Consider the following 27,721-nt stretch of genomic DNA (forward strand, 5'->3'; position numbering starts at 1 on the left):
CAAAATTATCCGACTTGTGACCCGGGAAACTACTTTCCGACCTCATTAAAGTAGGTAAATCCCGAGTTTTCCATTACTCGGATTGGAAAAAACCGACCCTTATTGATAATTTTCATCGACCTTTCACCTATATTTTCATTGACCTTTCACCTCAGCCAAATCCCAGCTGTGCTGACTGACTAGGATTGCAAGAAACCGAGCCTGACAAATAATTGTCATTGACCTTTCACCTTAAACACACAAAATCAGTAGTCAGTCTGCAGATTAAAAAGCAGTGTATATTAGCAGCAAATAAAGCATTGTTTCATAAAAGTATACAATCAGCAATATTGGAAACCTGCAGTGTCACAAATTAATAATGATGCGTAATTATTTCAGGTAAACAAACAATATATGTTTGTTGTTCAAGTTGAAAATTTTATTATGTAATGAGCACGCTGTGATGGTGCCAACAATTGAACATTGGTGCTTATAAGGTTTAGGCCAGTTGGTTGCCAATACGTTAAGCATTCCAAAAATATAATCAAAAGACCAAACTCTGGGCCACGCCCACGACCATTACAAATATATTGCGAATTGATATCGACAAGGACTAGCATCGATTAATTAAAAAACCAATGCTAAGCGTCACAACACAAGATATTACTGCTGGCAGTCATCAAAGAGGGCAAAAACAGGACCGCCACAAATCATAATATGACAATTAATCGTTGAGTGTCATGTTTATCTTGTTGCGAACAGCATTAGTTGGTTTGACGTTTGGAAGCTTGGCGAGAAAAGTTGCGACAAAGTTCAAGGAGTTTGATGATGAAGGAGCAAACTTCACATTGAAAACCCAATAAATAGCCATCAGGCATGCTAGAGCATGGTGAAAACCAAATAAACCTTTCACAACTTCTCCATCGAAATGAATCGTCCACTTTTCCGTCTCAGAATTGAATGCGATGGTCGGATAGACATTCTTCGGCTCCTACGAAATATAAATGTTACTATCCAGTATCCATGGAATAGTTTAAAAGAGTGTGAGGTTTATGGATCAGTGATTTATAATGTGGGCGGGTAGGCAGAAGCTGGAACATTATGTAAATTATATTTAATTAATTAATTATAACCCATTGGGAAATATCAAGCTTGATGCGGGGTTGTTCAGTGAAAATAAGTTGGAAAACAATAGGCGTAGATCAGGGGCGGGCCGCGGATCTGGCCCGCGAGGCGATTTTGTCCGGCCCGCGGACAGTTTCCCGTCTTAGTTGATAATGTGGCCCGCCCGCCGGTGTCGGGTCAATATCGAGAAAACCATTACCGGGAATGCGTGCCACAGGAGAGCTTACGCGTAAGTTCGTGGACGCGAGAAGACTTTCATTATCGGCATTTACGATGTACTCAACCAAAATGGATTGATATCTTGGTAAATTTGTGGTACCGGGGTTATCGAACGCCTTGAAATCTTAATTAAGGATTGCACCATGTGTTGATCGATCAGACAGAAGCAGATATGGTGGCGCCTGTATGACAATGATGTTCTCAAATCCACATTGTCTTCCTCAACATCGGCGAGAAATGGCTTTGAAATGACATAGGTGTCGTTACAATACATTCATTACATGCGATTTATTCTTTGTATATGAGGATAAATGGGCTAATAATGTATTGATTCAGCTATCCGGCCCGCCAAGTACTTAATTTTCCTACATCCGGCCCGCTGACTGGAGAAGCTGCCCGCCCCTGGCGTAGATCAACACGAGCACATATAAATATTCTACAAGATACATCATGTGGTCATATCATATCGTCTCAAATTAAATTAAGTACGAACTGTGAAAACAATACTGACAGAGGCCATTTTAAATGTCCAAAATTATGTAATGAATGGGTGGAAATGTTTAGCTGCATTTTGAGAGATACCGATGATCAACACACCTTGTCCACAATCAGGAAGTTGTCATACTTCTCTTTGAAGATCGTTGGGATGTACACCATCCAGTCCAGTTTTTGAGTACCTGAAAACGAAGTGCCAACTCAGATTAAGCACTTAAAGGACAGAAAATGATTCCCGAAATAACAAATAACGTAGTCAGCGTAAGTTCGAACTTTTGCGGTTTATCAAGTAAAGGGGGTACGTTGACACATGCGTAGGGCACAATAATTCGAGTACTCGAATAGGAATCCAGTATAAATTGTAATGAAAAACGATTGTTTCGAGTATTGTAATTATATGCTTACTATATAAGTCCGTGATTTCCAAAGGACTATCCGCCGCTAGTATGAATCTTGATGCTGAACTATAACTCTTCTCCAAAATCTTTGACGTCAGGTCGACAGAGTAAGTATCGTCGGAATAGTCTTGTTTCTGACAAATCATTTTCATTTCTTCCAAAATCTGAACAGTTGAAAATATTGACTTCATAGCATATGCCATGGATGGTCTTCAATTTGATTAGTAGTTTAAATTGACGTGCAAGTCCGGTGACGTACTGGTCATAACTATGTATAATGTTCTACCAATACCAATAAAATATATATCATATCATTTAGTGTAATTCATTCTTGTGCGTTTCGTATGTATGCACACGGGGCTTATAAAAGGTGCCCGAAACCAATACTTTATACCTACCCAATGAGCATCTGCCAAAACTGGGTACGCACGCAACAGACTCGTTGTTGGTGTCCCTTTGATAACTTCATGTCGACGATCTTTAAAGGTCCTTTTCATCCTATCCATGATTGTGTCTTTATCAGCATTTCGGCTTCTTTTCCACTCAGTCATAATTTCCTTTTGGTGCGCTTCGATGCTACGCTCATCTTCCGGCGGGTATACGGTTGGAATCTACAAGAAAAAATATATTTTCTAATCAGAGATGGTCAGAGGCATTTTTCATCGTCAAGTTTTGACGAGTTTATAATTGCGTAATTGCTATTACTGCGCAAATATAGTCGATAGACTCTCGCATAGGCCGAGAGTAGGTTTGGGCGAAGGTACAGACCAATTTCTTCAATATTCTGCGGAGGCGGGTCGCGGGGTATTTTCCAATAAAAGTTTGAGATTGAGAATATAAAAAGTTTGGGAACCCATGCGTTGAAAAATTCGCGTGACGCTGTTCGTTATAGACCAGTGATTCCCAACCGCGGCCCCCAGCTACCCGTGTTTCGGCCCCCACAAAAATATTGAGGAATCGATTTATTAAAAAAAAATTATATTTATAAAATACTCTTGCTTGGCTTGGAGTCTGGAGTTTTCTATTAGGATTGTAGGCAAGTTTTGAGTAGACTGCTAAGATTGCCCCAACTTTCCAGATGAACGGGCTGTACCTATAGATATAGGTATTGACAGGACCGTTTCAAAATATGCTATTCTCTTGTGCTCAATATCAATATCCTCAATATTCCCCCTCTCACCCGTTATACAGGTAACAAACGTTAATGAACAATGAAGGATTTGAAAATTCTTACAATGCATGATGACATTCGAGGTTTGGTGCACCTTTCACTCGATGTTCCCACAACAAGGTCGTCGGTATGTTTCCGTTTACCCTGACGGTGTTTTCCGTGTTTTTGCTTTTTTTCCGTAACAAGAGGATCTTTACGGCCCCTACGGTACTCCTGGAACTGGGTTATGAGCTGTTTTTTCCAAGAATGCTGCAACGTAAGATATTTGAAGAAATGTTTGGAATGTTCAAACACAAGCAGCTCACGAAATTTTCACATCCATCGAATTTCAAACGATCTTGCATCCAAGGATATTTCGTTATCAAAGCAGCTACTGGCGCATCGTATTGTTGTCTTGTGGGATATAGACTAGGAATAATGACTGTTTTAGGCCACTGCAATTATCGTCATATACAAGAAAGGTTTATTATTTATATTGTAGGTCACCTAGTGTATTGCAGCAGGTCCCAAAACAGGTGATGAACAATTTTCAGTCTCAATTTTTGTGGAAGTACTTTTGTCTTTTCATACTGCTTCACTTCCTTTTCTATGGCTTTTGGTAAAGAAATCCTATATTCGTTGGGCTATGGCAATGGTTTGTTGTTTTCGTCACAATCTGCTGAACTGGTAGATGCCTTGGAGCTCGACAAGGTACTGTTTGATATACTTTCATCTGAAGAGAAGGATAAGGAATGAGGAAAATATTAATAATTCACCGTAAGTCAATACCTTCAGGTTCAAAATCTTCAACAGGCAGGTTAGGAAATGAAGAATCACAGCAGTATCCAACATTGTCAATGCTTGACGTTTCACTATGCATTACGTCTTCGTTAGATTGCCCTCCTGAAGCCATCGTGCTGGTGCAATCGGAGCCGAGTATATCCAAGTCACTTTGTTCAACAACAGAGTTGTTGGTTTTCGGATAGGTTACCTCTGCACCAATAAAAATAGACTCGATGAGGGGTGAATCTATTTCGCCAAGGCACATCTGATCAGACTTGGAGAACTACGGTAGATAATTATAGTTGCGTAATTTCAAAAAATTATTGCGAAATGACAGTATTCTAATTCTAATCTAATTTATTGCAAGAAAAAATATGAGTATAGGTAAATACCGTAAACCGGGGTAACTTTGGACACTAAGCAGTAAAAGATTTAAATGGTTATTGATGAAAAAGGGTTGCCGCTGGATGTCCAATTCTTTTTCATGAGGCAGCAGTACTACAAGTAGTCTTTATAAAAGGTGGATTCATTTCACTACCAGATAAACTTGACCCAACATCGATAAATTAATGGAGGGGGTCAATTTCGCCAAAATTGATGGCCAATAAACTTCTTACAGCCAAACATAGATAGCATGTGATTCATAGATTCAAAACTTTGGACACAGATAATTTACAAAAATAAGGTACTTATTTATGATCATGAAGATTTTGGATTAGTTAATTCTAATCTTTGCTCCATGACTCCAAAAAAACACAAAACTTGCCTCCCCTACACCCTAGCATTTCCAAGATACAAAGCGGAATTGTTGAAAATTGTCCAATGTTACCCCGGTTTACGGTATTCATCTCTCTCATGAATGAGCCTACTGATCCTACATTTCACTTACTGCCACTGGTGCTCAAAATCAGCCGCAACATTAGTCCATCTACAATTTCCGACATGTCATGAAGATCGACGTACGAATCAAATGTCTTGTCGTAATATTCCATTTTGAATTGATTGTCACCAATTTCATCATGAAATACATTTCTCACAACATCAGGAACCTCAGATTGGTGATCAACTCTGATCACTCTTTTACTGTCACCATAACTAACCAGCAGTTTCATATTCAACTGTACAACAATCACAGCGGTAGTGTGTTGTGTATCTGTAAAATACAATGGTCATAATCAAAATAATGAAAATTGCAAAAAAGTTGTGAAAGCAATATTTTTCGATCAACATACTGCACTGTATAAGCTCAATTATCTTTAGGGTTCAAACTTGAAACATATTTGTTGATGCAGCCTAATGTACTGTGATTTGCCAATGAAGTATGCATCGTGGGGCCTTTGGTAAAATAATTCCCCGGGCTGAAAAACGTAAACAGTACCAGTTTCCTCCACAGCATGGCAGTGTAAATGTCGTACAAATCTCGACCTCAGCAATTCACCACACATGTGCCACTGTTCATTGAAATAAAGAATATATTGTACACGACAAAATATTGGTCCATCATCATCCTCATTTACAACATAAATCCCCCGCCTACCATATGTTTCATATCCATTGTCATATAATTTCGAAGAACATACTTGTCCTTCCATATCTTGTATTCCAAGAAATGCAACATAGTGGCTTGGTATATCTTTCCATGATATGTTTACGAGCTCGATATTCATTGGATCATCATGCAAACAATTGAGTGAAGACATTTCCCAACATTTTCTGTACTGAAGTCGAGTGGCTACAGTGTGAGTTATGTTTTTGAAGTTTCCAGAAATTCTACAAATTTTTTTTACGATCTGATGGTAAGATTCAAATCTAAGAGAGGACAAATGAGAGATCGGGCCGCAGATTTTCGTTGCGGTCGCATAGTGTAATAAGTAGTGAAACTTCGGCTTAATTATTTCTGGTGCCAGCTTCAACACCGCGCTATAAAAATCAACAACCAGCACATCTAGTGAATGAATCATCTGAACCGTAACACGTTTAGCAAATACAATGTCACATATATCTGATAACAGCAAATACAATTCCCATACATCATTTTGTTCATCGATTCTTGTACCGACCATGAAACTCAGATGATTGAAGAAACACCAGCTCTGCGTTGCAGTCAATGTCGAAACTTTACCTTTGTAGCGAGGCTTATTACGGCTTTCATACTTGCCATAGGGGAATTGTTGCACAAGTTCAATAAAATCTGACTTTGTCATGTCACAATCTTGAATGATCAACTTGTTTATGACAAGTTCGAGGATTGAAGAGATACAGCCCTCCATTAGATCATGCATAACGTCGAATACATTACAATGAATCGCATCAAACGCTAAAAGATCAGAAAATGGATTACTCATTCTCACTCCATATGCTCTTTCGAGTGATGAGTGCCTTGCTACATCACGGACATGCAGCTCATGGTTGGATGGACACCTCAATTCAAACATTGTTTCAGAAAATTTCACAGTTAAATCTGAATAATGGCACATACAGAATCTACAAATACGACCGCTACTGAATGAACGACGAAACCCAGATATGTCATGACTTGCTAAATTATCACCAGTGACTGTTGCTATACTACCTTTGAAATGCCTTGTCATGCCATTCCAAAGAGTTACATCCATTCCAGATGTTTCCAGGGATTTTAAATCTTGAATCAACGGCTTGACTATCGCATGATATCCCATTTTTTTCACAGTGGAAGTTTTTACAATCAAGACCGGATGAATATTCCTCAAGTTCGACAAAAACTTCACTTCCACATTTCCAAGCGTAAAATAAAAGCAAGTAAGCTTGTGTATACTTCTCGAACTTCCCAATGGGTTACAAATTTCGACATCATCTAAATATAAATGGATGCGCAGCAAACTCTGATCACCTTTAAAAAAGTGATTATTTTTAAACAAATCCCCATCGCAGAAGTTGCACAGAAACCCATGAGCAGAAGAACAAGACATATTCGCATCTACACTTTCAATTACATCCTTGTGTTCCAAGTATCTTTTCAGAGTACTTAATATGGGAATATATTGATATGATTGGTCCTCATCCCCTTCACAAAGCACTTTAACGGGCTCAACAAGACCTATGCTTGTTAAACATTTCTTAAATTGATAGTCACTCTGTGTTTGATCCATCATTTGCCTCAGATCTGGCAAATTATCAACATTGTTGGTAGCACAAGCATTTTTAAATGCTTCTAAAAGCTCAACTACGCCGAATAAGATGTCACGGGATACCGAAATTGGCAACAGATGTTTTTCGCGACATTGCAAAGCAAACCGCAAAAATACATCATGAATGTTTGGTAAACTGTCAATAACTTTCCCAGTCTCTTGCTGCGACTGATCCGACTGTTCTAGGGTGGAAACGCGCAGATCTGCTTCAAAATCTGAGTTTAACACTGTTCGTTTCACATGCTTGCGGTTAAGATGCATCCTGAAGCTATGATAAGTCGAAAACGGTGGAATTTTACCATTGCACGGCTCCATCTTGCAGTTGAAAGTGTTGCAGAAACGATGAATTCTGCGCACATGTTTCAGCAAGGCTTTTCGCGATGAAAACTGATTAGAAATACAACCTGATGCAGGACAAACCCAATTCATGGCCGTCTGATGGCGTGAAACCGCACAGCGTTCGTTACCTCTGCTGTGTTCTGGCGAAATGCGTGGTACGCACGCGGATCCACTCGCGCGGCAAATTATTGACCTCAAAAGACCTCTCTCGGGTCGATATAGTAGCAAATAGTTGGGGAAACTTTGATGATGTAATCTCAACTCCCGATTTTACAATGGAATTTTCCACTGACAAAAATGTTTTGACAAAGACCATACTCACATGTAATCACTTTCAGTGCATGCTTGAGTGCTGTTTTGACAAAGACTTATACTCACATGCGTGTACACTGTACAGTACGTCTTGTGAACATAACATGCCTGAAACGGTGGATTTTTGCAGAGAAGTATTGCAGCTTCGCAATGATTTCCACGTTATTTGGGAATCTCAAGAAAGGATATTACGCAGTAATCAAGAAGTAATGAATTATTTGAAGACAGTTGCTGATGACGTGAAAAAGCAGACTAGACGGACGGACACGATTTACAAAATTTTCCAAAAAAAATACGGCATCTTGGAGGACATACCCAGAATTATCATGGCAGATGAAGACAGCTATAAAAAAATCCTTCGCCGACCAAATGGACAGAGATTTTTGATCTCGGATGAGCTATACCACTTATTGCATTCCACGTGTGGCCTACGCGAACGAATTCTCAAAGATATTGAGATCATAGTGTTAGTTGCCAAATATATGGATGTTCGAAATATCCGATTCTGCAGGACGAATCTTCAACTAGACGGCGACGCCATGTCAGAAATTTTGGGTGTTAGTTCCTTCAAACCAACGTTCCAGCAAATGTGGAAGCTCCTGTATTATCGACATTGCGTCCCAGTGAGCGAAGTACAAGCAACAGAATTTAAAAGATCCCATCAGATCACATGGTCACAGCAATTCGAACTTCAGAAGTCGAAATCGGAAGCTGTCATCCCAGAAACCGACGCCCTCTGGCAGATTGTAGGGCGAGCTGACCTTGACGAAGCCAGCAGCGGACAACAGGCTTGATTTGATCAGTGACAAATGACGAAAAATTCGACGGTTGATAATTGCCTGATATGATAGGTTGGAGAAGTAATAAAATCACAAGATTCATTGGTTGTCTATATATGTGTAATGTTTTCTGTAAGCCAGTGTGAGTAATAGCCAGGCGCGTAGCCAGCCGAAAAATAAGGGGGGTTTGAAATAAAAGGTGGTGCTGGTTTCGATTTTTTCCGAATTTAGTAACGTAGCATTGACTCATTAGGGTTAAGTACATGCGATGCGTAAACAACGATTATACGACATCCCCGTATTGGCGATTATAGACGTATGATAAGCTTGTCGACGAGTCCGGAATTGCTGTTAATTAGCGACTCCCTGATCTGTCGTGAACAATGAAATACGCACGCGTCGAACATTTGAATACGCGCGCTTATCAACGAGCTAATGGTCATGAAGTCAGCATCGCACTTTTCTACTAGTGGTAACCATAGATGGCTATACTTTCTAAGTAGCTTCAAGCAGGGTTGTTGATTCTACTTGAGTAATTTCTTGAAATGACTCGACTCGAGTCAATTTTTGTATTGACTCGTCTTGAACTCGAGTCATCGCGTATGACTCTTACCAAGTCACATGACTCAAGACTGGGACGGTCAAGACAGACATTTCATTGTAACTTCGAAATATAGTGAAGCCACCGCATCATTGGTATGTTTTCCATTAGTCCTGATACTTGGAAAATATGGTCAGGAGCTGTTAGGACTGAGAAAAAGTGCGATATTCTATAACACTCGAGTAGAATTGAAAAAGTGGGTTGAATCGGATTGGACTCAAAACTGAACAGTGAACATAATTACTGTGTTTCCATGCAGTGCCGACGAACGACCAAAAGGCTATGACGCATGTATTGTACATGATGGCCGTGTTTCCATGACCAGGCTTAATCCAACCTTGTCTTGGCCGAACAAGACTGACATGTACGTTTTTATCTCACTTATTCACTATGAATTTCCACCACATCACAAGATTGCGATGAAATGACTCGATAGGAAGGAGCCGATACGACTAGAATCGACCATTCAATCAAACTACCCACTTCGACCTGGAACATGTAGGTAGGCTGAAATTAAACATATAAAAATGGTCCCGGAATGAATTTTTGGAGTTGCAACGCCTTGCATTTCAAGCTCGAAAGCCCGTCTTTTTGAAATGACGATTCTATCTCCATTATTACTTAGCTCATTTGCAATTCAGTAGTTTTTATTACAGTATTATCAGTTGTTAGTTCGTTGTGTTTGAGTTAGTACGGCATCAGATTTTGAAAGGCCGTTAGTTTTAGATCAGAGGTTCTAAAACTGGGGGCGTGAAACCATCTGAAGGGAGGCGCGAAGCTGTGATCAAATAAAAAAAAATCGCGCTTTGCGCAGTTTACATCCAATTCCATATTAGAGGATTCTCACATCAACAGTCATAACTAGGGCGATTTTTGTAACATGTCAAAAAATGTCAAAATTATTTACAAAGTTGTATACTACTTTTTTGCAATCTGCATTTTGTTTATATTGTAGATTTTGCAGTGTCAGTGCACTTATCGTCTGACATTTACCGCCCAGTCTGCTCATTGTGAATCATAAACATTCAAATAAAACAAATAGGTTGGCATGGTGATATGCTCAACGTAATGGGCAATGCATGGTACTTATATCAAGAAGCGTTTTGCTCTAAACATTTTAATTATTTCTACCATAACACGTAATGTTACAACAGCAATACTTCATAGGGACAGATTTCGGTAAAATGAATTTTTTCATGTAAAAATTTTTCAGTTATATCGGCAAAATAAAATTTTCAGGATAAACTACTTCGTAAGAACAAACAATTCCAATCAGAGGTGAAGATAGGTAGTACAATTCTAACGTTATGTGGGAAAACAACTAATTTGTATACGTTAGGTCAAATTTGGTCAAATTATTTAGGTGGAAAATTAGGAAGTTACTTGGTATATGAAAGAGCTGGTTGGGGAGAGAAATATTACTGACATATTTGCTTAATAATATTTAATTGGTAGGCTAATAGACCTAGTCTAAATAAACTTCGTACATAGATACTTCTGAATTCAATCTGCAATTCAATTTCAGATCAAACAAAAATTAGATTGGGTGTCAATAAAGTTTCAGATTTTGCAAATATTTGGATCAAGACATTATGAAGTATGAGTTGATATGATTAAAGAGCAATTTATTTTAACGGAATACCGGTAGGCCAACATGAGCGTTATCAGGTTATCACATATAAAAAAAGAGCTTTTTCTGCAAATTTTTTCTTGAAATGGAAGATTTACAAGCAGGTGGCGAGATAGCGCAGTGGTATAATCCGCGGCTACAACACCAATGGGTGCGGGTTCGAGTTCGACCGAGGTCGACTTCCGAATTTCGATACCTAAGTGTTGGAGGTTTACCTAGGCTCCTCCTCGCCACCTCATCCGTGTCAGCGGTGTCTTACAAAAGCCTAGAGGTGGGCCGTGCTATAAGTCGGCAGTTACGGAAAACAGAAGAATATCGGCCTGGTGTAAATGACCATAGTAGTCGATAAACACCATGAATACCCAAAACAACAACAACAACATTTGCAAGCTGATTTGAAATTGTATGTAAATGAGATAGGCTACTTCGGCAATAAATAGTTGTTCTAATTGTTATGTTACATAAGTTGATCGATTTTATCATGCAAAAGTTAAGGTAATAATTTCAGGTACACAGCCCATAATGTCTCCCTCTCATTTCTGTCTATATCGTAGGCCTACTTCAAAACTTTTGTGAAGGGTGTCATATGAATTATGTAGTAACATGGAACATGTACTTAAGTAATGAGTTAGATGCCAAAATTCTGTAACTAGAATATGGAGCATAATTTTCAGAAATATTCCCTGTAGTCCAAGTTCGTAAGTAAATATTACATAAAAACTCCTTTCCTAAAGATTCTATGCGGCAGGTATTATACGACACTATTTACCAAAATATTCAGGCAAACAGAAATGATAGGGAGAGTTATGAAATATTTTTACACACAGCGATTTCCATGGGCTTCACCTTCAGCTACATTCTTGGCAGGGCACCAAAGATGAATATTTTCTCACTGGCTTGCTGAATTCATCAATTTATACAACATGACAACATTCTCAGGCCTTAGTAGCTCATTTAAACTGACGCAAGTTCAGATCTGCATAAAATCAGCACTTGGATTTCACGGTTAAATGAGCAGAAAGCTTGTTTTCATCATACGATAACTTGAAAACTTCATTCAAAATGGATACCGGTAGCTATCTACTCAGCGATTACCAGTGAACCCAGCCCTCGGTAAACCCAGCCATACAAACCCAGCCCTCGGTAAACCCAGCCCTCGGTAAACCCAGCCCTCGGTGAACTCGGCCCTCGGGAAATTTTGTATTCACTGGCAACCCTAATATCCCCCTCTCCCAACCCTAATATCCCACCTCCCCCAACCCTAATTTCCCACCTCCACCAACCCTAATATCCCCCCTCCCCCAACCCTAATATCCCACCTCCGGCAACCCTAATATCCCACCTCCACCAACCCTAATATCCCACCTACACCAACCCTAATATCCCCCCTCCCCCAACCCTAATATCCCACCTCCGGCAACCCTAATATCCCACCTCCCCCAACCCTAATATCCCCCCTCCCCCAACCCTAATATCCCACCTCCCCCAACCCTAATATCCCACCTCCACCAACCCTAATATCCCACCTCCACCAACCCTAATATCCTACCTCCGCCAACCCTAATATCCCAGCTCCCAGCTTTAATTCAAAATTTTTCGGGGGCGGAATTCACCGAGGTCCATAGTATTCGAGAAACACCATGAATACCACAAAACAAACAAGTAGATTATGTGAGCGCCACGTTATCTCCCCCGCTTACTCAATCCGTGAATACAAAATTTCCCGAGGGCTGAGTTCACCGAGGGCTGGGTTTACCGCGGGCTGGGTTTGTAAGGCTGGGTTTACCGAGGGCTGGGTTCACCGGCAACCTACTCAGCAATAGCCTTTCACAAGGTGATGAGTCAAATTTCAGCAAAATCTGCAACTGGATGGAGACCGAATTTCTCTTTGGTTCATTTGACATAGAATTACCTATATAGGCCTACATCAGTCACAAAGAATCCAATAAGCTGGCTTGGTCATTGTTCATGGCTTAAGGTTGAACTTAATCGGACTTCCAGTATCATTTTACATTCAGTAATTTTATTCTTGAGCTAGGCAGGAAAGAACGATCGATACTCCATGGAAACTCGAAAATTATGTTTGATAGAAGCTGTAAGCCAATATGGAATTGGCGTCTCGTGCAGACTGAAGAATCTACTGAATACACACAGGTGTGAAGAAAGACGCTTTTGAGAACCGTCTCGGCACACCAAACATATCACGCTATCAGGACGTATCAGGATTCCATTTTCGAGCATATTGATTGAATACATAAACACTTCTTCCTTGCCGACGGCGATTTTCAGAGTCCGGGGTTACCGGTGTCGAATATCAAGCCATGACACCATTTCAAAAGATTTCACATCAGACCAACCTTTCGTAACACACTGATGCAGTCAGAGGCCATCACAATTTCGAGTTGGTAACCTCTATTCCTATCGATATACTGTACTATTGTATGTGAGCACAGTATAGAAGCGCGAAACGGTATACCAATAAAGCACAGGCCAACAATCAATCAACATCAAGTAGCTGTACGGTAGGTTATCGGTTCGCGCATTCGCCAATTCGGCATCGTGGTGATTCATCTTTTCTTCCTAAATTCAGGTGTACCACGTCAATCTTTTTCGCTTTATCCAGTAATATAAGTAAGTGAGTCAGCCTGTACTCTGAAACATATTAGCCATATTTTCAACGTCCGATCGAATTAAAACTAATATTAGAACACTCAATCAGCTGATTTCATTCCATGTTTTGACTCAGAGCCATTCATGCACGTGAGACATTAGCTCCACCACGCGGAAGAACGAAAGGCGTCGAACTGATAACACTCATGCAGTTCGATATCACCATAGTGTCCTATATGGTGTCGACACAAGCAAATCTCACGGTTCAATGAAATTGTATCACGTCACAATTTCCATTTGGCTACAGGCAATTTGACGGTTATCTTTGACCGGCTTGCCGAGCAATAAATTTGATGAATAGGGTATCAATCGAAAGCTGACTCTGCACTGATTACGAAAATATAAATTTTATTACACTCATGGCCCTGGAACCCCCACAATCAGCCCCAAATTATTCATTGTTGAGTAGATTGGCAGTGTGACGCAACAGTGCTGTCTGGCGAAACGAGAGAGAAACTCAAGAGCAAGGATGCGGCCGAGCGGCGAGAGTGGGATCAGCTGACGTCGCGGCAATAGCTATGTGCAAATATAGATAACTAACCTAGCTATACTTAGGCGGAAGGATCTCTATAAGTTGAAGGATATTGCAGGAAAATTCGTAGGTCCCAAATACATTCTGTGGACGCAGTTCTACCTTTACAAATCAAGGAAAGGCTGGTAATGTGTGCTCGCTTTTAGCGAAGCGCCTATAGAAAGTATCAACAGCGCCACGCATCTCTGGAGCCCTACGCAACAAGCGGGCTAAGGTAATCGATATCATAATAATCTGACATATCCAATGAAGACTACTTAGACGTAGCCTAAATATCTCTATCAGCTGAAGGATATTGCGCGAAAATTGGTAGGGACCAAATACATTCTGTGAACCCAGTTCTACCCTTACAAATCAAGGAAAGGCTGGTAATGTGCGCTCCCTTTTAGCGAAGCGCCTATAGAAAGTATCAACAGCGCCACGCGTCTATGGAACCCTACGCAACTAGCGGGCTAAGGCAATCGATATCATAATAATGTGACATATCCCATGTAGACAACTTAGACGTAGCCTAAATATCTCTATCAGTTGAAGGATAATGCGCGAAAATTGGTAGGGCCCTAATACATTCTGTGGACCCAGTTCTACCCTTAAAAGTCAAGGAAAGGCTGATAAGGCGTGCTCTCTTGTACGGAAGCGAATAGAAAAAGTGTCAACAGCGCAGCGTTTCTCTGCGACGCGATTGCACATAGCTATTGCCGCGACGTCAGCTGATCCCACTCTCGCCGCTCGGCCGCATCCTTGCTCTTGAGTTTCTCTCTCGTTTCGCCAGACAGCATTGTTGCGTCACACTGCCAATCTACTCAACAATGAATAATTTGGGGCTGATTGTGGGGGTTCCAGGGCCATGAGTGGAATAAAATTTATATTTTCGTAATCAGTGCAGAGTCAGCTTTCGATTGATACCCTATTCATCAAATTTATTGCTCGGCAAGCCGGTCAAAGATAACCGTCAAATTGCCTGTAGCCAAATGGAAATTGTGACGTGATACAATTTCATTGAACCGTAAGATTTGCTTGTGTCGACACCATATAGGACACTATGATATCACATTTACTTCATAATCTATTTAGTTTTGTCATCTCTCCGAATTTTATTCTCCCGTACACATCGATATTATCGGAACAGTCCATAAGCCCACATTTAAATAGGGTATGCATTATAAACATTTAAAATAACTATACGGCCAGAAAGGTGAGGAGCCATCGATGCATGATGCCCTTGGAAACCGAGGAGACCGCCTGCCTAGTAACCGCTTTGTATATATCGTTTTGCACTTGCCCTATGCCAAGGGCGGGCACCTTCTCCGGTCGGTGAGCCGGATATGGGAAAATTAAGCTCTTGGCGGGTCGGATTATAGAATATATACATTATACCTTAATCGCGTCAACTTCCTCGTTCGGCGCCCAAACTACCGTATCTTACTCCACATTGCCAGGTAGTTAAGTAAAAAAATGGTTAACTTTCCGCCCAGCTTCCGAAATACCCGCCGGAGCGTCACTTCGGTGCTGATTTACTGCATATCAGTTGCATTTTGCTATAAATATGACCTAAATTCTCAAAAAAGAAGACTGAAGGGCGTCCTCCGAGGACACTTTAAAAAAAGAGGACAAATCCTCTTTAAAGAGGACGAATGGTAACCCTACCTTAGTAAAGACTGCACGAGAACATCAGTTATATTGGAACGCAGCCCTCCTCGTTAATGTTCGTGGTAGTGTTGGGATTAATTCACTGCCTTCGAATCGCAAGTCATCTCGAGTCATTGCACATTTTGACTCGAGTCAAGTCTATTCACTTGATTTTCTTAGGTGACAAGGGCCGAGTCAAGTCACTCGATTTTTGGAGGTGACCCGAGTCACGTCGAGTCAAGTAACTAGTCAAGTCAAGTTGAAATTTCAAAGTACTAGGCATGATGATGATTCAAAGTCATTACTAGGGCAATTTCTTTTTTGACACGTCAAAAAAACTCAAAAATTTTTTATTGAAAAAAAAAGCTATTTTCACTCCACCCTACAACGCATGCCTATTGACATTCCAACATTTAACGACAAATGACGATACATATCCTCACATTATCGAATGTGACTATGGAACGGAAACTCCCGTTTTCCCATTGTTAAGTTACGCTCGACTGAATCTAGCGACTTTGGTCAATCGCAGCGCAACAATCGGACAATTTGCCTTAGGTTAAATGGCATATCACACTTGTAGATAATCGACTTTGATAACGAAATTACTAGACTAATCAATCAGTGGTAATCTTGAAACTTGCAACAGTGTTAGATGACATCATCAAGATATACAATTCGGAAGCTAGTCGCTCATCTGGGTATGAAACACAATCAAAATCAACATAGACCGATAGCGGCTTTTGCGAAAAATCCGTTACGCGCTAGGCTGCGCACACCTATATACTCGACTGCGATAACGAAATTATCACCCTAATCAGTTAGTGGTCATCTTGAAATTTGCTACAGTGTTAGATGACATCAATATATATAATTCGAAAGCTAGTCGCTCATCTGGGTATGCAACACAATCAAAATTAACATCGACCGATAGCGGCTTTTGTGAAAACTCCGTTACGCGCTAGGCTGCGCGCACCTATATATACTTATACCCGACTTCGATAACTAAATAGGCCTTTTGCAGGACTTCGATCACGTGACTAGATACGCATAGCAACAACAAATTGGTTAGCAAGCTACTTTCTCGCGCACCTGCTTCAGTGCTAAATATCGCATAGTGTACTGTTGATTTCTGGTTGTAAACGTTTCGGAAATTTGTTGTAGAAGTCATCAAAGATTCACCTATGATAGATGTCAATCATGTACAAAGCATTTCGAATGATATCGTCAGAATTACGCAGAAATCCATCGGTAACGTAGTCGTATTACCGTACTCAACTCTGATCATATGTACTTAAATTTATGCATTTGAAGTAAAGCGATTGGCTTATATTCTGGTAAGAGTATTTGTTAGTTCAAGCAGTACTATTTGTCTGTTGTGGAGCGTGATTTTGGATGGAAGATATGGCTGAAGCAGCCGGGACCCGCAAGGATCAGGATATACTGTCTGCTGGTTTGGGTGCTGGCGTGCTGCTATAAAACAAATGTCGCTGAACACATCGGAAGTATCTTTTGGGAGAACCTGCCATCAAGACTAAGCAAATCAGTGCACTTTATTGTTACCTTTTACAATGATAATTTTATTACCACTACTTCGCAACTGCGATTGAAGTGGATTTGGCAAATCACACTCGATTTTGATAAATAGTTGATGTCACATATGTGCGATATTTAGCGAACTAAGGGAAGTAGCTATCATATAACTCTTAGAGCAGCTCAAACGCAGTGACAAGATCGGTCATCCTATACCCAGACGTGGTCAACGTGGTTATTGTTGGGAACCGAGTAGAAGTTATGCCTTAATTTATACTCCAGTACAAGTAGCACTAATTACTTCCAGGACATGTCCAAAGTACTTCAAGTGGAAGTAGAAATGAATTTCTGAAAAGCGGTCAAGAAATTCGTTACATGAAGTAGATTTGGTTGAGGGTCACTTAGTTTTAGAAATTGATGCCATGTGACAACTGTAAACATTGCATGTTGCATCTGCTTGATCAACGCAAAAGGGTGATGACACCACAAATAAGTGCAATTTTCAAAAATTAATTTAGTTACCGTGGTACAGGGGCTATTTTGCCCAGTTGTTATGACAACCTCACGCTTGAAGGGGATGCAATCATGCGCCAACGCTACTTTCTAGTTGACAAAATCCCAAACCTGACAAAAAAGTACTACCTAAAAAGTGTCAAGTAGAAGTGGAAGTAGCCTAAACTCATAATGACGCTAGTACTCAGGTAAAATAGTACTTCGTTTCTGACCCCCTCTGTGTATTGGCTCATCCAACTCAGAAACATCCTCTAAAGACGACTAACATTGTTTCTTTCGCATTGACTCCGTAATATTCTGAACTTATGATATTCTTTGATTCATTGAATTTACAAATAAACTTGCAAAGAAGATCGATTTATTAATTTTTGTGCATCCGATACCCAGAGCATAAGAAATAGTTGAAGAAAAATGGATGTTAACCTTATCAAGTTCAATAACGGCCGAGACTGTTATGCATATGTATTTTCCTCTACCTCCATAGCCACTTGTCTAGACATATTCATAGCATCCACGGAAGAGCGCTTGTCTTGCTGTACACAAATGAAATATCATTTTCAAAGCAGACATCAACATCGGGAAAGAAGTTCAGGACAGTTAGTCAGTGGTCAGATCATCTGCTGACATTTTCTGTTGGCATGAAACCACGCTGCCTTCCACCGCATGACCAAATTTTATGTGGTGATAATAATTGGCTCCAGGTTGAATTCTTGACGAGGGCATCATCAATTTCTTAGTTGCCTATGTTCGGCTCTCTTGGGATAATCCATCAGATCATTATTCCGTATGCATGTGGTATAGCCATATGTCTTGAAACTCAAGATATTTGCACTGTGCCATAGAGTGAAGTAATCCAATCCAGGCAATCAATCAAGTAATCCAGGCCCCGGGACAGTTTGTTTCACCCTCAATTGGAGCTGATGATCATTTTCCTTCGGGTAGTGCCGTAGTGGCACTTGGCAGCATGACAGAATGATCAATAACTTGTAATATAGGTGTAGAGGTCTAAACATTTTGAATTGTTTAACTGAGAAGTCATACAATAGCTTAGGATATTTAATATATATATGGTATGTAGCACATTGCATGAATTCATAACACATCAACGTACTGGCACTGGCAGTCATTCTCTCTTAGGCTTAAAAATAGCAGTATCCTATATTGCAATCGATATCAATCATCAAAATGCTGCAATGATTACCAACTACCGCTACAATACAACTATAGTATACTATTCACATCTAACTTAATGCTGCAATAAATATCACGCAGTCAATGTCCTGCAATGTCGAATTTTGTGTCATAAAATCATAGTTGACTACCAAATAACGGCTACAATGTCGATCATTTTGACGCAAGGAGTTTACATAGTTCATGAATCAAAGACATCCAACATATTTGAATCCTTGCGCATCTCCATGACACTTGCGAACGTTTACAGCCCGAAAACAATAATATAATGTATCCGAAATACGGCTACGTTAACGACGGATTTCTGCGTAATTCTCACGATATCATTCTATGTGCTTTGTACAGGATTGACATCTAGCATAGGTAAATCTCTGATGACTTCTACAACAAATTTCCGAAACGGTTACAACCAGAAATCAACAGTACACTATGCGATATTTAGCACTGAAGCAGGTGCGCGAGAAAGCAGCTTGCTAACCAATTTGTTGTTGCTATGCGTATCTAGTCACGTGATCGAAGTCCTGCAAAAGGCCTATTACCACCCTATTCAGTGAGTGGCAATCTGGAAAGTTGCTGCAGTGTTACATGACATCATCAAGATAAACAATTCGAAAGCTAGTCGCTCATCTCGGTATTCAACACACACCGATACCGGCTTTTGCGAAAAATCCGTTATTGGCTAGGCTGTGCGCACTGCGCACAGTGCGCAGCTAGTACATACTCTACTTCGGTAACGAAATTACTGATTCAACTGTGTAGGAAGAGCCTTTAAATTTCGCACAGAGTTAGAACGCATAATCCGAACAATAGATACGTAATCTCGTCATCTCTCCCGCTATGGAAGCACCGTCAAAATATATAGAGCAACGCAGGTTTTTGCGTAAAATCTGTTCCGCAGGCAGCCCTATATGCTCTCGTAACCGTAACAGCACTTCGTCAGGCCCCCCAAAACGTTGGTCTTGGGCCCTACATAGGGTTATAAATAATGGCCGACGCCGAAATGCTTATTTCAATTTGCCTGTATTTGTATATTGCATATGTTTGCGCAAAGTAAACTGTCGCACAATAGATTTTACACGAGTATATAGGATAGGTGCGCGCAGCCTAGCGCGTAACGTATTTTTAGCAAAAGCCGGTATCGGTCCATGTGGATTTTATTTGCATACCCAGATGAGCGACTAGCTTTCAAATTGTATATATTGATGATGTCATCTAACACTGTAGCAAATTTCAAGATTACCACTAACTGATTACGGTGGTAATTTCGTTATTGAAGTCGAGTATATAGGTGCGCGCAGCCTAGCGCGTAACGGATTTTTCGCAAAAGCCGCTATCGGTCTATGTTGATTTTGATTGTGTTGCATACCCAGAGGAGCGACTATCTTCAGAATTGTATATCTTGATGATGTCATCTAACACTGTTGCAAGTTTCAAGATTGCCACTGACTGATTAGTCTAGTAATTTCGTTATCAAAGTCGAGTATCTATAAGTGTGATATGCCATTTAACCTAAGGCAAATTGTTCGATTGTTGCGCTGCGATGGACCAAAGTCGCTAGATTCAGTCGAGCGTGACTTAACAATGGGAAAACGGGAGTTTCCGTTCCATAGTCACATTCGATACCCACATCTTCACCAAGTCTACCTACCTCTCATTCGAATTAAGTTCTGACACATGAAACGATTGTCTGGCATTCATCCTGATTGCTACGCAACCTTTTGTCACATTGTACGCATTCGCGTAAAATGCATTGTCTCTCGATATCTCGATAACCCCTAAAAATGCAAGGCTCAAATAACTGATTATTATTTATTTCAAATCAATTCTATACATTTCATAACATGAAAACGCAGCCCAATACAACATAAAATCACGGAAATTCCAGCCACTACTCTCTAAGTCTAATACGAAGATACTCATTAGGAGTCATTAACAATACTCTTGAGTTATAATGAGTTGTGGATAATGTCAGTATAATTGCAAATTAATCACAATGGACAGTATGAGTCATTTATGGAATGTCGAGCAGCAAATCATAATATTCTCAGTAAAAAGGGAACATTGAATCACATCCATAAGATTATCTGAAATTTCGATTGTTATGGATTAACAATTTGCCTCTTTTTCTGTTAACTATGATGTATAAGTCATTTAGAATCAATTAATCACATATCAATAATAAACGAGGTCATCAAGAGAAATGAGCCAATTATATTAAGCTCGAAGCATTTGGAAACACCAAGGTAGCAGAAAACTTGGTCATTGGTCATAGAAGCAAGAAAAATAGTTGGCTCGAAGTACAGCGACCGTCATTCTACAGAATAATATTAAGGTCATGAAATATCTTGGTAATGAAAGTTTTAAACTCGGTAAGTATACCTTTCAACACTCTACTGAAGTCAACTGTAGAGATATAGAGAGAAAGATATAGAGAAAGATCACTAGATCGTGATGGAATATGGAGAATCCTACATAATTGACATTACAATGTATTTCATACACTACATTACATTCATTTCAACAAAATTTTTAATTATATATATATATATATATTTTTGAAGTATTCAATTTCTATCATAATCCATCACTCAAAACGTAAAGACAGAACACACTGCACAGTGCACATTTAAGAATATAAAACTTTTTTGCATTTTTCCATATTTATGATTTTTATGTAATTTTTATTGTATTCAATTATTTTATAAGTGTAGGACGATGGTATCTATTTATTTTATCCCGCGAGTAGATCCCAACTTGCGAGTAAATCCTTATAATAGCAAACAATTCCACGGGATGACGGCTTGAACTTCACTGTAGTCAAACAACCTTCGCATTCAAATCAATTCAACCTGTAATTCGTGCCGTAAAACATTCCTCTTCGGAAATATGTAGGTTAGATGTGACATTTATGGCATTACCATTGTTTTCGTCGATTTGTTAAGCTTTATGCAACTGTTTTGGGTACCTAATTGTAAAATGCATAACAGAAATAGTTTCGTGAAATTGCATCGATTGAACATGAAATAGTCAGTTTGAATTCCAAAACGAATAGCAGTAATTCTGCTCTGCACGTCACAATTTTGTTGCTCTTGTACACGAGTAACAATGTTGCATCTATAGCTGTTTCCTCCACTCGCTGAAAAACAAATACCTCTGAATAAATCACTATCCCAGTTAATCAATTACTTCAGCAAACTATTCGGACTATGAGCAGAAAATTAACTGTTCGCACGGGTATGTCATAACAATGCACAAAATAGAATTCGACTTGCTGTAGAGTACCTGGGATCAGAGTCGGATGAATCGTAGGGATTGAAACTACAGGACGATTCGGCATTTAAATTTTCGCGAGACGATTCTCACGTATCGTCGACACACAATCCAATATACGGTAACATATTTAATCAGTACACGAATTTAATGAAAAGAAACCTGCAGTCAACACATCGTATCGCGGGAGCGGTGTTGGCTGGGACGGTGTACTTGCTAAAGGACTTTAACAGTTGACATTTCGATTAGAAAAATTGCGGTGCTGTTAGCAATATCGAGTATCAATGACACTCGAAAAGTAGCTATCGACTTGTTTTATGGAAAGCCTAAACTATTGGTGACGATAAGCGCACTTCTGTCAGAATTGGATAATTAGATAATTCTAGTTGTCTAATTAGACTAATTAGAGCAAATGCCGGTAATGTAACTGGAATCTATTTTGTGAAATGATTCTCTGCTCTAATTCTAATCTAATTGGCATTTTCTCATTTTAATTCAAGCCCTATCTCTGGAATTCCTGTAAATGCTACTGAGAGAATTATGTAGTGCGAAACGAGCCAAGCTTGTTGGACAGACATTTGCTATTATCATGCTGATTTGATGGTAACGGAGCTGGATCCAATGACCTATTTTTTTGCGGAGTCAGTAATTCTAATCTCATTCTAATTTGGAAAAATGTAATAGCTATAACTACAGTTTTAATCTATTTTGAAAAAAGTAACGCGATAGTTATAATTCTACCATAAGTTGGAAATAACTGTGTAGCGTCAATTCTAATTCTACTGTATGTTGAAAGAAAATTTAACTGTAATTATGTTACTGATCAATTTTGCAAAAGCAGGAAATCTTCTAGATGACCGAGTCTGCCTGGATATTGATCTGAAATCTTGTCGATTTGCAGCACAACTACTGAGCACATTCAAGACGAAGTTTACGAAAAATTTGTAAGTTGTCACTTGCGATTACCTAAGAAAAGTATTCGACAACCAGTCCCAGTAATAATATTTGAAACGCACATACTCCAGTACTTTTCAAACCTTCATTTACACTATTGCTACATGCACCCGAGCAAAAAATGAACGGGATCACTCCGACTTCTGTTCGAGTTTAATCAATGACTATTTCGATAGTCTCTTTAAAAATGATGTGACAACATATTACGACCAATACCTCTATTTATATCACCCCCAGCAGCTAAACAATCCGGACGCATTAATTCCCGACCTACGCCGTATTAACATATAAATTATTCGATTATCTCATCAAATCTCAGCTTTGTAATATAACAAATAATTCTCCCAAGAATATGAGATCTGCTTGGTCCGAACACAGGAAGTAATCATGCATTGAAGTAACGCAATACTGCCGAATATCAACTTTACTATTGCACATTAGCGGAGGTTGTCAGTAACCAACTACTTCTACTTTTTCCAAGTACAAAAGTACGTTTTACTCACTTTCAATACTAAACGAAGTAGTTATTACTTTAGACTACTTTTACTTCTATTCGACAACTGTCATTTTTTCAGCAAAACTAGGATTGATGTGAAAAGTATGTTGCGACTCGATGTGAAATGATGCATGACAGCGCTATTATATTCTTGCAGAATAAATAAAGCTTTTTTTTCCACGAAGCTACGTGTGATGCACCGTGTGTAAACGTTATGATATCACTATCAGACATCACATCAGCTGTTTTATATTAATTTAATTATTACAAAGATCGCGTCACAATATTTCTAAGCTGTTGTTTGAAACCGGATGTGCATGAGAATGGATCGACGATGTAATGAAAGGATAAATCTCAACTCTCATTTTAGAAAGGTCAGACTTCGCAACATCTACTCACCTCCAATAAAAATTGAAGTCGAGTCGCTTCCAGGCATCCGTTTCTCGGCGCACTGAAATAAGAAATAAGTTATATAGCTTAATATGCTTGTTAGCAAAAGATGTATGCATCCTATGAATTGTGCTCTGTTGCTGAGCCTAATGCGTAATATCTGAAACAGTCATCAGGCTCAAAGAGAGTTGAAATAATCAAAAATATAAATGAATTGTGTCCTACGATACATGGTGGTTTAGTTATGGTAGGTAGACGTACGCAACTTGCGCTTATCTACTATTTTAAATCCGAATCCTATTCCTGATGATACATTCAAATCCAAGTACAAATCCAAATTTTATTTTGTCCCGCGTTTATATCTACGTCCAATTCGGTAATGGCTGGAACTTGATCAAAAAGTCGCATGAAAATGAAAGTTACGTGAAATTCTATGTCAAAGTATGGATGAAAATCCATCTTCGAATGAATCATAAACCATTATCTAAAGCAGTGGTTCCCAATGTCAGCGATATCGCCCCCCAGGGACCGATTTGACGGTCTAGGGGGGCGAAAATGACGAAGGGAGCGATAGGGCGCGAAAATGGACAAAGGGGGCGAAAATAGCGAAGGGGACGATGGCGCGTTAGAACGGATATATTGGAGTAAAGTCGCAGAAATGACATTTTTTTAGTCAACCCACGACAATTTAGCTGCAAAAGTGTAAAACTTCGATATCGAGCCAAAAAGTTGCCTTTTTTTATTCAACCCGCCGGTGATTGATTAGGCTACAGTCTGTATGCCCATTTTTCGGTTCACAAAATTTGGGGGGCGATGATCGGTGTGGTGCTTGAAAAGGGGGCGATGAGTCGAAAAAGGTTGAGAACCACTGATCTAAAGCCAGGCAAAAGAGATGACAAGTGACCTCAATATCATAGAGATGCATAGAGTGGATTCGTAAAATCGTGAAATTATTTGTTATAGTTTCCGTTCAAAAGCGATGGCTTTCGAAGGGGACATTGTTGTGGCCAAAATGTTTTTCACACTCTCCACTTTCATTTCAGAAAACATTATATATAGAGCGCAGTGTCGTTTCAATGTGTTATAGTTATGTCAGTGGGCAGTGAAATGAGAAATTACACACAATATGATGCCCCGGCAGTGGAATGCATATTACGTATATCCAATCCAATTAGATATGGGAATGAGTGAAAGTAACTCTAATCCATTTGTGAAACATTCCCTGCAATATGCAGCTAATTATTTACGTATTGTCAATCGATTCAAATCGCTAAATTCATATTCGATTTATGTTTGCATAGGTTCCACGTTCTGTGAGATACTTTCACATAACGAATATGAACTGGCATATTCGTTTTCGTATCAAAGGTAAATCGAACAAAGTAATCCCGAATGCTATTTTAAGATTTATAGTTCTTGATTAGTTTGGACAAAACGATTTCGGAATTAATGCAATGTTGTTGATTATAATTCAGTTCTACCTAAAAGAATGCACCATGTAGAACAACTGAACTTCCCGATGATGAAATTATTGGTATCAACACCAATATAAAAAGTGGGATGCTGTAAAACATAAAACCACGAAGCCTGCAGAGAGGTGATCAGTAACGAAGTAATTCTACTTTATCAGACTACTCAAGTAGTGCTGTCTACTTGCATCGTCTAATCAAGGGGTTGTCATTTTAGACTACTTCTGTTTCTACTTCTTGTCACAGTTGTTAGTCAAAACTACTTACTTTATACTATATTGATTTTGAAAAGTATCGAGTTGTTCATAGCTCCGTATTCGTCACCGTTTTCAGTGGAATTCTTATATGAGCCGCCTTAAATAGCCCATGTACCACGGTGACTGCATGAACATATTTTCAGAGATTCCACTCACTTGCAGTGTCATTTAGTCATTTTGCATTAGCCGCGAATATATATCCTGCAATTTTAAAAGCAGATATCTCCTATAAACTGCTAAAAGTATGCGGCCCTTCGACCAAATATACTTTTTGAAACTACTTATTTCATTACATTTCAGACTGATACATTTTCTACTTCCACCTCAAGTCAATTTGTGATTTCTTAGAAATTCCTACTTCTACTTGTATATCAGCAGCAGCTTACGGCGCTATTTATCGTTCTGCATGGGTCTACTTTGTTTACCTCTAATCATTCATGAACTCGTGTTAGTAACTCTCATAACTCGTATTAAGTATGGGATATTGAATGAAACTAAAATTCATGAATACCGTCCGTTATCACATAACCCTGATAACGACACTACGTCATGTATGAAACTAAAGCCTCATGATTTCTAGCGTTAGTAACGAATTGGACCTTAATTGACCATTTCATTCAACGTGATCGCGCCTATTTAATTTACCTAATAAAACGGATCTAAGATACGATGCAACCAAACAATGACTCACAGTATAAAACTTCCAACTCAGTATCTAGATTATTTACAATCTTCTGGACTTTCTGTAATTCATCTCCTTTCAACATATCATCTTGTTCGTAGTATATCAATGTTACTTTCTTCAAATTGGAGTTGTTGACGAGAGACGAAATGTCATCGAGTGGAACAGTATACCATAATATGCATCGGATATATTCGATCTGCAGTGAGAAATTATGACTAATAATATTGTGTATTACAATGATGCTTACCACTATTGTTGACCTTTACACCAGGGACCATAATGTAATACAATATACTTTGGATCACCAGTTTTAACGGTTTAGTGTGGCCCGCTAGGCGTTTCTGAAAAATTGGCCTTGTTATCCGACACATTTCAAATACATGTCGAGATTTCTAGTCGGAAAAACCTCCATTTTCTCAAGACAGAAAATGTCGAGCATTTTCTGTTAAGGTAAAATTATAACCATCCGACCGTGCTGTTGAGGTTACACTGTAGTCACCATCAGAAACAAGTCACTGCCATTGACACTAGTGTTACCATACGTCCTCTTTTCTGACTTTTTTTCGAAAGTGTTCTAGGAGCAGTAGGGGTGTTAAAAAAAGACTTGTTTTAAATTTCATCGGCTTAGTTGTCAAATCGTCCGGTTACCTAAAAAATGTTACACACCAAATTTGACTCAATTCCAACCAGCAGAAACCGGGTTCACTCAAATTAAAATTTAGGTTATTTTTGAAATAATAGTATTTACGGTGACCAATTTTGTCACACCGACATGACCGAAAATCGTGTTCCAGGTATGTTTGAAAGAGGCAGGGATGTCTTTCCACTTGTTTTGATCTTGATACGGGCCTAGAGTGGGGTTTCCATGAAGACATCGCCAGTAATCGAAAAGAATATATGAGACGAACTACCCGGAAATTGGCATGAAATAGACATGTCAAAACGATGGTGAGATAATTTTCAAATAGAGTAGGCCTACTTTACACACAGAAATTAACGACCACTAAAAGAAAATGAACTGGTAAGCAGGTAAAATCCAGGTCAATATATTTCTCAATTGATTTATTTCTTGGTTGGTCAATGTAAATTTCTTCTCGATACCATCTGATATTATATATTTTACTATTTGCTCAGCACCACTCCTACAGTACTATC

The 27,721-nt window shown here is 39.3% G+C and overlaps 2 protein-coding genes and 1 long non-coding RNA gene across 4 annotated transcripts; all 3 read right to left on the reverse strand.

The window, feature by feature from the left end:
- Window positions 1–530: 530 nt before the first annotated feature.
- On the reverse strand, window positions 531–3,826 carry LOC145439833 (uncharacterized). The gene is made up of 6 exons (XM_080317473.1): window positions 3,693–3,826; window positions 3,451–3,636; window positions 2,615–2,827; window positions 2,224–2,380; window positions 1,921–2,000; window positions 531–970 (listed from the first exon to the last, which is right to left on the reverse strand). Exons 1-6 carry the CDS (start codon window positions 3,729–3,731, stop codon window positions 704–706), a joined length of 942 nt encoding a protein of 313 aa, XP_080173599.1. The 5' UTR covers window positions 3,732–3,826; the 3' UTR covers window positions 531–703.
- A 118-nt stretch (window positions 3,827–3,944) lies between these two features.
- Window positions 3,945–4,801, reverse strand: LOC145439841 (uncharacterized). The gene is made up of 2 exons (XM_080317485.1): window positions 4,156–4,801; window positions 3,945–4,099 (listed from the first exon to the last, which is right to left on the reverse strand). The coding sequence occupies exons 1-2, from the start codon at window positions 4,412–4,414 to the stop codon at window positions 4,011–4,013; spliced, it is 348 nt and encodes a 115-aa protein (XP_080173611.1). The 5' UTR covers window positions 4,415–4,801; the 3' UTR covers window positions 3,945–4,010.
- A 16,851-nt stretch (window positions 4,802–21,652) lies between these two features.
- LOC145447404 (uncharacterized) lies at window positions 21,653–27,581 on the reverse strand. 2 transcript variants are annotated; one of them, XR_013917596.1, is made up of 3 exons: window positions 26,610–27,581; window positions 24,165–24,216; window positions 21,653–22,181 (listed from the first exon to the last, which is right to left on the reverse strand). It is a non-coding gene; the product is annotated as an uncharacterized LOC145447404 (long non-coding RNA). The 2 variants fall into 2 exon arrangements; XR_013917648.1 differs by having other exon boundaries at window positions 26,573–27,556.
- Between the last annotated feature and the right edge of the window lie 140 nt (window positions 27,582–27,721).

Source organism: Botryllus schlosseri, chromosome 1 (genome assembly GCF_051294905.1).
Source record: "Botryllus schlosseri isolate E-star chromosome 1, Bs_hap1, whole genome shotgun sequence".
NCBI classification, from domain to species: Eukaryota; Metazoa; Chordata; class Ascidiacea; order Stolidobranchia; family Styelidae; genus Botryllus; species Botryllus schlosseri.

Excerpts from the sequence above, each read along its gene's own strand:
- LOC145439833 (XM_080317473.1), bottom strand. The coding sequence starts at position 3,731 with ATGCAAGATCGTTTGAAATTCGATGGATGTGAAAATTTC. Across the intron at positions 3,637-3,692 it reads TCGATGGATGTGAAAATTTC|CATTCTTGGAAAAAACAGCT; the intron begins GTGAGCTGCTTG and ends CTTACGTTGCAG. Across the intron at positions 2,381-2,614 it reads TTTTGGCAGATGCTCATTGG|ATTTTGGAAGAAATGAAAAT; the intron begins GTAGGTATAAAG and ends TCAACTGTTCAG.
- LOC145439841 (XM_080317485.1), bottom strand. The coding sequence starts at position 4,414 with ATGTGCCTTGGCGAAATAGATTCACCCCTCATCGAGTCTATTTTTATT. Across the intron at positions 4,100-4,155 it reads TGAAGATTTTGAACCTGAAG|ATGAAAGTATATCAAACAGT; the intron begins GTATTGACTTAC and ends CCTTCTCTTCAG.